The 12949-nt window shown below is 41.5% G+C and overlaps 1 protein-coding gene across 1 annotated transcript in view; it reads right to left on the reverse strand.

Moving 5' to 3' along the window:
• Positions 1-6339: 6339 nt before the first annotated feature.
• pacs1a (phosphofurin acidic cluster sorting protein 1a) overlaps positions 6340-12949 on the reverse strand; it is a 55594-nt gene continuing 48984 nt past the window's right edge. Inside the window, exons 22-24 of the mRNA XM_060935194.1 lie at positions 10044-10267; positions 9702-9821; positions 6340-6617 (exon numbers count right to left, since the gene is read on the reverse strand). Coding sequence (XP_060791177.1) covers positions 6499-6617; positions 9702-9821; positions 10044-10267 — 463 coding nt within the window. The 3' untranslated portion in view covers positions 6340-6498. The remainder of the gene's footprint in view (positions 6618-9701; positions 9822-10043; positions 10268-12949) is intronic.

Here is a 12949-nt window from a genome sequence, read left to right on the forward strand (position 1 = left end):
TCCCCGTGTCCGCGTGGGTTTCCTCCGGGTGCTCCGGTTTCCCCCACAGTCCAAAGACATGCAGGTTAGGTTAACTGGTGACTCTAAATTGACCATAGGTGTGAATGGTTGTCTGTGTCTATGTGTCAGCCCTGTGATGACCTGGCGACTTGTCCAGGGTGTACCCCGCCTTTCGCCCGTAGTCAGCTGGGATAGGCTCCAGCTTGCCTGCGACCCTGTAGAACAGGATAAAGCGGCTAGAGATAATGAGATGAGAATGAGGAACATTACAGAAAAACAGCTGGACCAATCTTCATGAAACTTTCAGGATAGATGGGCATCGGTCTCAAATAGAATCTCCAACATTTTGAGGGTCATCCGGTCAAGGTCACCAAAAAGGTAATTTTTTTTTTGCGATATCTTCCTTCATATTCATCATATTTACTTCAAACCAAATCCAAAATGTTCATCTTTCAATTCTGCTTCCACTGATATGTTACATGATGGGGTCTCTCTCATAGTTTTCTTAGCGGTTGGGGGTCAAGGTCACAGGTTTGCAGAGGCTCATAACTGGGAAACGGTTCATGATAGAGGAGATACTTAATATTATCAACATATAGGAAGTCATATATGGGCTTTCATTTGGCACCATGACCTTTGACCTTGAAAGGTCATAGGCAGGGTCACGGATTTTCAGAGGCTAACTGTGAAACGGTTCAAGACATGCATGTTATTTACCAGCTGGGAGGTCCATATCGTGAAATACTGTGACCGAGGTCTTGAAAGTTACTGAGCGAGGCCCTCTGTGCCGAGGTCAGTATTCAAGGCCGAGGTCACGGTATTTCACCATACAGACCGACCTTAAGCTGGTAAATAATATATTTATTCTTTTCTTTTCCAAATTCTAACAGAAAACGAGTGTCCGAAAGGGAAAACCGAGCCGAGCCGCCATTTTGAATCCTTATTCACGGCTGTAATGCAAATTGCTTCCTCCTCGGTATACAAGTGCACTTCCATGGCAGGAAAAAAAAAACTACATTTTGCCACCTATGTAGTCCCCTATTTATACAAAACTCAGTCATTCAGGATTCAGCCATGTTTTTGCTCGGCGTTAGCAAGTTAGAGGTTTTTAGCTTTCTCCTGAAATGTTTTCTTTTATTTCTTCTTCCTCAGGGTAGTAAAACTCGCTTTCGCTGTGAAGACTGTCGTTATCACTATCCATGCTGTAAAATTAATGCTATTCTCCTGAGAAATGCTGGCAAATTTTTGATAATCTTATAAATAAATCTTGTAAAAAAAAAGATAAATGTTGACAAAAAAAATTCTACTATGTTTGTTGTTGTGAACGAGCGAGTCGCTAGTGGTCCGTAACCGGGGTCCGTACTGTAGGATACGGACCCGCTCGCCAGCCGATCAAAGCGCAGGATTTGATGGAAACCGCACCACGAAAAAAATAAAGACAGATACTTAATATTACTGACATACAGGAAGTCATATATGGGCTTTCATTTGGCACCATGACCTTTGACCATGAGTGACCCTGAAAGGTCAAACTCAAGGTCACGGGTTTTCAGAGGCTCATAACTTTAAAATGGTTAATGATAGACAGATGTTTACCATTATCGACATACAAGTCGTCCCATATGGGCTTTCAGTTGCTACCATGACCTTTGACCTTGAATGACTTTGAAATGTCAAAAAGTCAAGGTCATGGATTTTGCATAGGACTATAACCTGACAGCTGCTGATTGAGAAATATTACCATTATCAACATACAGGTAGTCCCATATGGGCTTTCATTTAGCACCATGAATGTTGACCTTGAAATGTCAAACTGAAGGTCACGGATTCACCTTGTAAGGTGAATAGGCCAGACTGCCGGGCAAGGTTTGTTTTGCCTGGCAACACTTGTTCTGGCTTTTTTGCTTGGATGAGCAACATCTCATAAATCAAACAGCGGTGGGTTTCCCAAAAGCCTCTTAATGCTAAGAGCGTCTTAACTAAGAGAGAGAGCGCATTTATTGTGTTGCTCACTCTACCATTTAAAGATGATCTTTGTGCTGCGATGCTTTTGGGAAACTCAGGCCAGTCCAGCGTTCCAGTGCATTTTCATAGAATAATAAATTGATTGCTCAAATCAAGGACGTCCACTTAAACCCATACAAAAATGATCAGATGACTAAAAGCCAGTTAGGATGCATTTATTTTCAGTGCACATGATTGGTCTAAATGCCAAAAGATCATTTAAAAAAATACTTGACTTATGAGTACATACCAACCATTACAAGAGAACATTACAAAATTACTTTATTATGGCGGCACATTAACGTCAGAACAAGAGGACGCTCAAACACAAGGTGAAAAATATAAAACCTGTAAGTTGTAACAGTTTACATGATTAAACATCCCAGTCGTGAGCGTAAATGCGAAGCTTGTGAGCACAGAAAGAAGAATTGCGTGCACGTTCATCATAGCATCGCATTCAAGCTGTATTATTTATTTATTTATTTTTCGTTCTTGATCTGATAGTTGTCTTTGCACGCCAAGTGCATGACCTTCAGCTGCTCTCTGTGCTCAGGTTTTGACAGTTTGGGGCGAGCTCAAGCTGTTTCTGACTGTGAACCTGATGACTCCTGGTTTTGTGACTGGTTGTAGTCCACATTGTTTTATCTGAGTAAAGTAGTGCTGTGTTGAAACAGTAGAGTTGGAGTGGATGAGCTGGAGAATCAAGTGTAGAGTGGAGCACATAGAGGATATCACACGGTGGCGCGAAGATATTTAGTTTATCTTGTCCGCTTCACTCACTCGTGATATATTTTCAACATGAGAAGATAAACTTCATATCTTTGCACCACCGTGTAATGTTCTTTATATTATATGGACACATCCACAAAACGCAAGTTAATCAAAAGAATTTTAATTTTTAACCGGGTCACCATTTTGACAACGTGGGAAAACACTGGGAGTGACGTCATCAGAGTGAAATATCGGGAAATATTATACAAACAGGACACTTTTTCAATGGAATAAAAACATGTGTTCTATTCCCTTCTAGCAGGTTCCATTCATTTGGTTTGATAGCATGCAATATTGTTAGCATATTGCTTATCCTACGTGCATTACATCACTCTATCCAATGGGGAATGAGCGTTGAATATGGTTTACGATATTGCATGGTTGTCAAGACATGACGTCACAAATCAGAGATGTAAAATTTCCATGCTAGTGAGTGACTGACAATTTGTAAACAAAACATGGCCGCCAGGTTTGCTTCATTAAATATGGAAGATTTTGAGAGAATTTTGAAAGAGAAAGACGCGTTGAACACCTGAAATGAATGTGCATGTATAATAATAATAATAATATTGGCTGGCTTTTTTCATGGTATACCAGATATATTCCATTCAGCTACTCGTCTACGACTTGTTTAATATCATGCTAGCTGAATGGAATATATCTGATATACCACTCAACACCAGCCAATATTATTTAAATGTCACTCAGATCCGTGATCTCATCTCGTCTCATTATCTCTAGCCGCTTTATCCTGTCCTACAGGGTCGCAGGCAAGCTGGAGCCTATCCCAGCTGACTACGGGCGAAAGGCGGGGTACACCCTGGACAAGTCGCCAGGTCATCACAGGGCTGACACATAGACACAGACAACCATTCACACTCACACCTACGGTCAATTTAGAGTCACCAGTTAACCTAACCTGCATGTCTTTGGACTGTGGGGGAAACCGGAGCACCCGGAGGAAACCCACGCGGACACGGGGAGAACATGCAAACTCCGCACAGAAAGGCCCTCGCCGGCCACGGGGCTCGAACCCGGACCTTCTTGCTGTGAGGCGACAGCGCTAACCACTACACCACCGTGCCGCCCCAGATCTCATCTCATCTCATCTCATTATCTCTAGTCGCTTTATCCTTCTACAGGGTCGCAGGCAAGCTGCAGCCTATCCCAGCTGACTATGGGCGAAAGGCGGGGTACACCCTGGACAAGTCGCCAGGTCATCACAGGGCTGACACATAGACACAGACAACCATTCACACTCACACCTATGGTCAATTTAGAGTCACCAGTTAACCTAACCTGCATGTCTTTGGACTGTGGGGGAAACCGGAGCACCCGGAGGAAACCCACGCGGACACGGGAAGAACATGCAAACTCCACACAGAAAGGCCCTCGCCGGCCATGGGGCTCGAACCCAGACCTTCTTGCTGTGAGGCGACAGCGCTAACCACTACACCACCGTGCCGCCCCAGATCCATGATATATTTCAAAATAAATGTCATATCTTCAAGCCAGTATGTGATTTTCTTTATATTATATCGACACAATCACAAACAAAAAGTCCCCAAATTTATCAAAACAATTAATCGATTTCCTCACGAGTGACATATTGAGATTTGTGTCACAGTTTTGGTTCTCCATGTCCCGAATGTAGCTCGTATGAAAAATACAGGTGGCGTATTTCCCAGTAAAACACTCGTACCCATATTGTTGTTATGGCTGCATCACAAGACTTGGCAGGTAAGTGATTCAAACCTCTACATTCTTACTTACATGAAACGCAGTATATTTCTCCAGCTCATCCACCCCAACTCCACTGCTTCAACATGGCGCCACTTTGCTCAGATAAAATGATTTGGATTACAGCCAATCACAAAACCAGGAGCCATCAGCAAATAATATTCGCTGAGAGAAATGGCACGAGTTCGCCTGCAAACTGTCAAAACTCGAGCACAAAAATTTCACTCGAGCACAGAGAGCAGCTGAAGGTAATCCATGTTGGTGCATGAGGACAACTATCAAATCAAGAAGGAAAAAAATAAATACCAGTTCGAGTGTGATATGATAAACATGCATGCAATTCTTCTTTCTGTCCTCGTGAGTTGCACGCTTGCACTCACAACTGGAATATTTACCCACGCGAAATGCTAAAACTTGCAGGTTTATATTTTCCACCTTGTCTTTTAGCGTCCTTTAGTTCTGACATTAATGTGCCACCATACTTCATGCAAAATACTTATTTGTATACAACAATATATGTGTATATATACGGTATATCTCAAAGGCAACAAGGGTTCACTGCACATTTTTTGACACTTGAATGCAAGTTAGTGATGAGTTTGTAGGCTTCATCTTCAATCATCCTGGATCATCACATGTGTAATGTGATAGGGGAGGTAGGCTACACACTGATGACCTCTTACATCGACATCTAATGTTACTATACAAAGAACGTCAATATCAATATCACAAAAGGAATGAAAGAAAAAAAATGGAGGAACGTCAGAAGCTAGGTCCAACCATCTTGAAAGCTCACAAGCTAAATGTACATTGTACACGATTAATATCTTCATTGCCTTTGCTCTCTTTCACACACATATGCAAAGTATATTTAACAGTTATTCCACGAAATCGAATCGTACATGAGCTGATAGCCGACGAGGCATGTAGCACCGAGTTGGCTATAAGCCATGTACGACGAGATTGAGTGGAATAACTTTTATTCTATCCACATTCACTGGATTTTGAGAAACAGAACATTTGCAATTTTTTTGCAAATTTGATAAATAAAACTTCATACAAAACGTCCGATAAAATCATTTCCACTTAGAATGTAAACAAACCGGCGAAATGACAGGAGCAATTTGTGAAAAATGCGATAATTATAATAATTCTTGAAAAAAAAAAAGATACGTTCTTACCATCAAATACTTTTATTCCAGATTTTGTTTTGCAAATTTTTTTTTTTTTTTGGGGGGGGTTGTTTTCGAGTAGAGTTTTTGTTTCATCCTTGGTTGATTTAGCAACACACTCCACCATTTTGTTTTTCTCTACTCACGGTATATGAGCTGATATCCTAGTAGTAGAGTAGCCAATCAGAGCGCACGATTGCTCATATCCAGTGAATATGAATAGAATAACAACTTATGACCCATTTCAAATATACTATACTATTTTGTGATAAAATATGTTTGTCCTATTTTTACAAAATATTTGAGAAGCCTTGGATAGCTATAATATAATACTGCAAAATTGCTTTTTTTTTGTTTTTAATATCAATATTAACTATACTCAAGTATACTTTGTGTAAAGTAACCACAGAGCATGATCACTAAACTTGAGAACAAGTGAAAACAATGTATTCTTAAATCACTGATATTTGTAAAATCACTAATATTTACTATTTAAGTGACCAAATAATTGCACAACCATACAGCCATACAGTATATGGAGATTATTGCACTGTTAACTGCACAGCACAGCAGAAAATAATACAGCACGCAACAATAATAGAGCTTCTCTTTACCTTTGGAGGAGATCCAGTCCTGGTCTCAGAACGCTACCATTGCTTTTCCTAAACAAAGATGGTTGTCAGATGGTTGTCTACCTACGTACATACGCCAACGTCCAAAAAAAAAAAAGAAGAAACAATCGTCTCTGGATATTGTCTGGAAGATCGTTTGGAAACGGCAGCTCCTGTGGTTTGGTTCAGGTGAAATGCCACTAGGAGGCAATTTTACTGTAGTTGAACAAACCAACTGGCAGATATTTCACGTGAGTGGGCCACTGGGATGCCAGCTGGAAAAACTTGACATCATTCCACTCCATCCCATCAACAGATACTGCAAGACAGGCAAAGAAAGACTGTCTCAAGTATTTGTAATTGTAAGAGCCACAATATGAGAATTTAAGTTCATTTAAATATTATGCAAAATTCATAAGGTCATTTAATGTAATTATATAAGAGATAAATAATAGTGCTGTCAAGCGATTAAAATATTTAACCGCGATTAATGTCGCGACTGTCATAGTTAACTCGCGATTAATCGCAATTTAATCGCACATTTTTGTCACATGAAAAACCATTGTAATTCTCTTATCAGCATAAAAAAGTGAATGGGCTTGCTCACCGTTCGAACTACGGGGGTACTCGGGGGATCCGAGATCCCCTGAAACAGACATGAGATCCCTTGAAAATATGATTTGGGAAATGTTGGGGGGGTCTCTAAAATATTGGCAAAATGATGTTTATTGACATAGCAATCGTGTGTAACGGGAAGCATTTGCATATCCGAAGTGAGCGCGCGATGGAGAGCCGCGCTCTGAGACAAGCGCAAGCACCTCCCCCCAAGGGAAAAAAAAAGGGACCCCCCTCGAAAATATCGGCATAGTTCGAACACTGGTTGTACCAATGTTTTTTTTTTATTGCAGAGCATAACACGTCTTGTCACAGCCACTGCAAAGTGGGGCTGGAGCCGCCGATGGGAAAACGATTGGAGCACCGTGGCTCTTCAGGGGAGGGCAGAGGACTCTGGCTGTGCGGGGCATGGCATCATGTCACAGAGCGTTAATCTCGCGATAAAAAAATTATCGCCGTTAAAATTGAGTCAAGTTAACGCGTTAATAACGCGACATTTTTGACAGCACTAATAAATAATGTTAAAAGGTTAAAAACAAATTCACGTTGGATGTATATTACATACTACATTCAACAAAACTTGCATATAGTACCTTTAATTTAGTGGGTCATGTCATGCGCAGTATGTAGTTGAATGAAGCATAGAGCTGTGTCAGGCACGGGAGCACATAGTTTTTCTACTGCATGACAGACTGTAATTTGAACTTTCTTTTTTTCATTAAATATTTTTAAACTGGATTACATCTCGTCATTTGTGTCATATTGAAGTTACTGAGCCTACAACTTAAGTGGCTTTTTTGACATCCAGAAGGAACACCACTACAGTCGTAACGATTTGTAGCTAAACATAATGTTTCTCAACCACTGAGCTGAAGCGCCATCTAGTGGGCCGCAAAAAATTTTCAAGTTTGAAGCCAAATACTAAATAGTTCAGGATGTTGTAGTGTCACAAATCCGGTAGCTGGTTTGCCAAACGCTTTTCAAGTGGATTAAATACATTTGTAGGTAAATTAAGAAGAACAAGCCTTTATTTTGTCACATTTAACCCACGCGTGTGCACACACACACACACACACACACAGACAAAGAGCGTAAGAGCGTGTGCAGCAGGCTGAATAACTAAATATATATGTTTGTGGGTAAATTTATATGGTTCTGTGACGCCTGCTGGAAGAGAAGAGCAGGGAGGATTGGGAATCAAGCGGCTGTAGTTTGTTTACACCCGATACTAAAACTTGTCGCGTCCTAGCAACCTTCTCAAAGATGCATACAAAAAGCCCAGAAACTCCTCCTTACCCAGGCAAAAACAATACAGGATTTATCTTGTAGTGTCCTGATCCCCAGATCTTTAACCCAGCCACATATAAAAAGTTGTTCTCCTCCGTGCTCTTCCAGGTTTTCATCCGTTTGTCCGTGTAGAACGATGTCTGCAGCACCAGGTAGTTTGAGATGTCAGGGAACTCAACAGATTGATAATTTTCCAACTCATAATGAATGAATGAATGAATGAATGAATAACTTTATTTAAACACGATAAGTTGATCAGCAGAGCTGGTGGGGTCGTGCATGTACAGATACAAATACAAAAGACTAAAAATATACAGTACACAATCTTTAAAAAAAAAACCTTAAATCTCTTGATTATCTGTTAATTATCTTCACATTACGTTAATTAATAGTATGCATAACTACTGGCTTTGTATTTAGTTACGGCTACAATAGGATCAAAATTTATGTCAAATTTAGCTAGTAAATTTTTCTTTCATAGGAAAAATCCTTCTTTGTTAGCGTGTAAGGATCTAATCCCATTGAGTGGTTTCTATATCCACTTCTTTTGAGTGTACTTCTTGGTTTTAATAACTTGCTTGTTTGCTGAACACAAACATGGCAATGAGTTCTTGTGTTAATGGACCAGACTCCACTTTTGGATCATTAACCCCTTTTGGCTGAGAATGCCCTGCGTACATGGTTTGACTTCTGGAACATCCATACAGTTTTAAATACAATACCTACAATTCAAAACAGATTGTTTTTATTGTACTTGTTTAATTCCTGGGCTCCCATCTGCAACAGAGAGTGATGTTGCATCCCATTAATACACTTTACAATAGATTATTAGATTCTAATAGAATTGATGAGGGGCGGCACGGTGGTGTAGTGGTTAGCGCTGTCGCCTCACAGCAAGAAGGTCCTGGGTTCGAGCCCCGGGGCCGGCGAGGGCCTTTCTGTGTGGAGTTTGCATGTTCTCCCTGTGTCCGCGTGGGTTTCCTCCGGGTGCTCCGGTTTCCCCCACAGTCCAAAGACATGCAGGTTAGGTTAACTGGTGACTCTAAATTGACCGTAGGTGTGAATGTGAGTGTGAATGGTTGTCTGTGTCTATGTGTCAGCCCTGTGATGACCTGGCGACTTGTCCAGGGTGTACCCCGCCTTTCGCCCGTAGTCAGCTGGGATAGGCTCCAGCTTGCCTGCGACCCTGTAGAAGGATAAAGCGGCTAGAGATAATGAGATGAGATGAGAATTGATGAGCCAAAATAATTGGAGGAGATCTTTTTTAATGGGCCCTGACTCGTTATGAGTATGAATAGGTGGGTCTTGAAGCAGAAAAGGTTGAGAACCCCTAATCTAGATATTATTAAGGTTTGTCTCAATATTTTGACAGAAATCCTAAAAAAATAAACAAAACAAAACTGGAAAGCCAGTTGAGCATTTTCTCAGATGGCTCTTTATTTTCCATAAGCTTTCCATATCGTCTGTAATTTGAGCTGAAAAGTACACATAAGGGCTTTACCTCGAAGACTTGTTTGTTGATGTTTAGCAGAACAGATGAGTCTGGTGATCCCTTCGATCACCTGGCTCTTGGACTCCGTATCTCTCTCCTTTGGTTTCTTCCCCAGAAAAATAGTTGGGACTGGTGATAGACAAAATGTTTTAAATCAGAGTTTCTAGACTGACTGAGGCAAACAATGTTTTTCACAGATGTCACATCAAATCAAATTTTAAAAAAGCTTGAGGAAGCATGTCACCAAGTGCAAACTACTAAATCTAAACTTTTATAGAGGAGACGTAAATGAGCCCCATTAACAGCCCTTAGTCCAGCTCCAAACAGCAGGGTGCTGGGCAAAGTGCTCACCTTTCTTGTTCTTCTCCTTGGTAACGACAGTCATGGCCATGGTGCAGGAGCTGGACTGGAGCTCGCCAGTGGAGGAGTTGGGCAGTCGGCTGACCTGCAAGGATCTGAAAGCGCTCTTGAGGGTGTTCTTGGTGTCCCTCCTCTCACCATCTTTACGCTTTTCAGCCACCCAGTAATCCACCTGTAGCCCGATGGCGTCCGTTCCATGAGACATAATGGGACTCCTGACCAAAAACAATGACGTGTAAGTTCATCACTGTGTGTGAGAATATCTCATCTCATTATCTCTAGCCACTTTATCCTGTTCTACAGGGTCGCAGGCAAGCTGGAGCCTATCCCAGCTGACTACGGGCGAAAGGTGGGGTACACCCTGGACAAGTCGCCAGGTCATCACAGGGCTGACACATAGACACAGACAACCATTCACACCTACGGTCAATTTAGAGTCACCAGTTAACCTAACCTGCATGTCTTTGGACTGTGGGGGAAACCGGAGCACCCGGAGGAAACCCACGCGGACACGGGGAGAACATGCAAACTCCGCACAGAAAGGCCCTCGCCGGCCACGGGGCTCGAACCCGGACCTTCTTGCTGTGATGCGTCAGCGCTAACCACTACACCACCATGCCGCCCGTGTGAGAATATATTCAGATTTATTTATGGCGTCATCAGGAATTACAGAACAACAAAATCCTGAGGCCATTTTTTTTTCAGCATTTAGTTTGGTTTGATGGTTTGCTCACCGGCCACTTTAATAGGAACTTGGTTTTTGATTCTAAGATTCCTGTTCTTGGCTGAAGGAGTGGAACCCACTGTGGTCTTCTGCTGATGCATGCTGAGATGCTTTTCTGCTCACCACGGTTGTAAAAGAGTTGCTATATCCTTCCTGGCAAAAAAGATCAAACCAATCTGGCCATTTTCCTCAGACCTCTCTTATCAACAAGGCGTTTGTTTCCACCCACAGAACTGTCGCTCACTCAACTCAATGTTTTTCACACCATTCTATCTGTGTAAACTCTTGAGACTATTGCGTGAGAAAACCCCAGAGATCAGCAGTTTCTGAAATACATCAAACCAGCCGTCCATCTGGCTCAAACCAACACCCACGCTACAGTGAAAGAAAGTCACACTTTGAGATCACAATTTTTCCCATTCTGATGTTTGAAGTGAACACGAACTGAAGCTCTTGATTTGTATCTGCATGATTTGATGCATTGTGCTGCCGTCACACAAGCGATCGGCTGATTAGAGAACTGCATCAAACAGCAGGTGGATGCATGGGTGTTTTTAATAAAGTGCCTGGTGAGTGTATTTCCAAACTTCAAATGAATGCAAAATCCAATAATCAATGAATTAATTAAAAAGGTTTATAATCACAATGCTGTTAAACTCCCAAATCTGATTGGTACACCAGAAGGTATTCATTAACTTTCTGTAATAGAAGTTCTGACAGTTGCTCCAGCTCAGTGGCGGCTGGTAGTCTTTCAAACAGGGGAGGCTGGTCGGTTACGAGATTTCCAGATTTTAAAAGAAAAAAGAAAAAACATAAATTTTGCCCATACTCTTGCCTCTGATCTGGCTGATTGTTGGCAGCATCACAAACTGTGAAATAACAGGTTCTTTTGGCCCATTAGCCTACTGTCCAATATACATGATGGTGGTGTTGGGGGGGGGGGGGGGGGGTATATTTTAACATTTTATATTTTAAAATTGTGGCATCTTGTTTAAAAATTGATCATTATTGAAAGCAGCTCTTTGTCAGGAACCTCAGCAGTAACAGCAGAGTGTTCTGGAATAGGCACAAACACTGACCTTGGGGAGCCAAACATAGAGCTGGGTGCCACACATTTCATTCAATGACACTTTCCCTATATTTTACTTATTTTGACTGAGAAATGTTTTATTGACAATTTTGATAACCCTTCACTTTTAATCCAGGTCTGTAGTGTGAAATGTTCTCGGCTGTGTTTTTGTTTTAAAATGTTTTCCAAATTGTAGCTGTGTTTAATTCATATCCAGAAAAATATATATTCCAATATAATATACTCAGCATAAACATTTTAAATAGATTCTATATTTTTGGTCCATCCATGACATATTACTAAAGTAGCCTATTTACTGTTGTTGATGTGGGTCACTTGCTGTTAGCCAATTCACTTTCTCGTACCAGGAGAGCTGAAAGGAACGAGTATTATTCCCTACCTTTTTCACCAAGTCAATTTGAGGCGTTGGTCTACCCTGCTCTTTAATTTTAATTTTTTCCTCGAAAGGAAGACTGGCAAATGGCTTCGCCAAAATTAAATCAGCAATGCTTGGCATCCGTGCGCAGCTTTCTTGCTAGCTGACTAGCTCCCTCAAGTTCAAGTTCAGTCACTCAAACAAAATTTCTGGAACTAAGACAGCAAACTTGGCAACACTATATTTACAATGAAAATATATACAAACTAAAAAAGCTGGTAGAAACCGTATGTAATGAATGAAATCGAAATGTAAGCTGATCTCTTACAATACACCACAGCACTTGCGAATCCGCATGGGACTGAACTGAAATTCACCGCTGCCTGTCTATATTTGAAACGAGCTGTCAATCAAAGAAAATATCCGGCCGCTTTCACCAATCACCAGTCTCCTCGCGGAAAGCTTTGCCATGTCCCTCCCACTGTGAGGCTGGGAGTCCGGTGGGCGGGCGTTTTCGTAGTATTTGTCCAATAACCGTCTTGCATTTTGAGATTGAAAAGCGCAGAGCTCCCAAATGCCATTGAAGTCCACTGAGGCTGGGCTGCATCGCGCTGTCATGAGAGGGAAAAACTCACGCACACATTAGGCAAACTGGGGAAAGTTATAACGGAATGATTTCGCACTGTAGTTGGGTCGAGCACATATATTTCTATGATTCTGGATCTGAA

Source organism: Neoarius graeffei, chromosome 12, assembly GCF_027579695.1.
Source record: "Neoarius graeffei isolate fNeoGra1 chromosome 12, fNeoGra1.pri, whole genome shotgun sequence".
Lineage (NCBI taxonomy): Eukaryota > Metazoa > Chordata > Actinopteri > Siluriformes > Ariidae > Neoarius > Neoarius graeffei.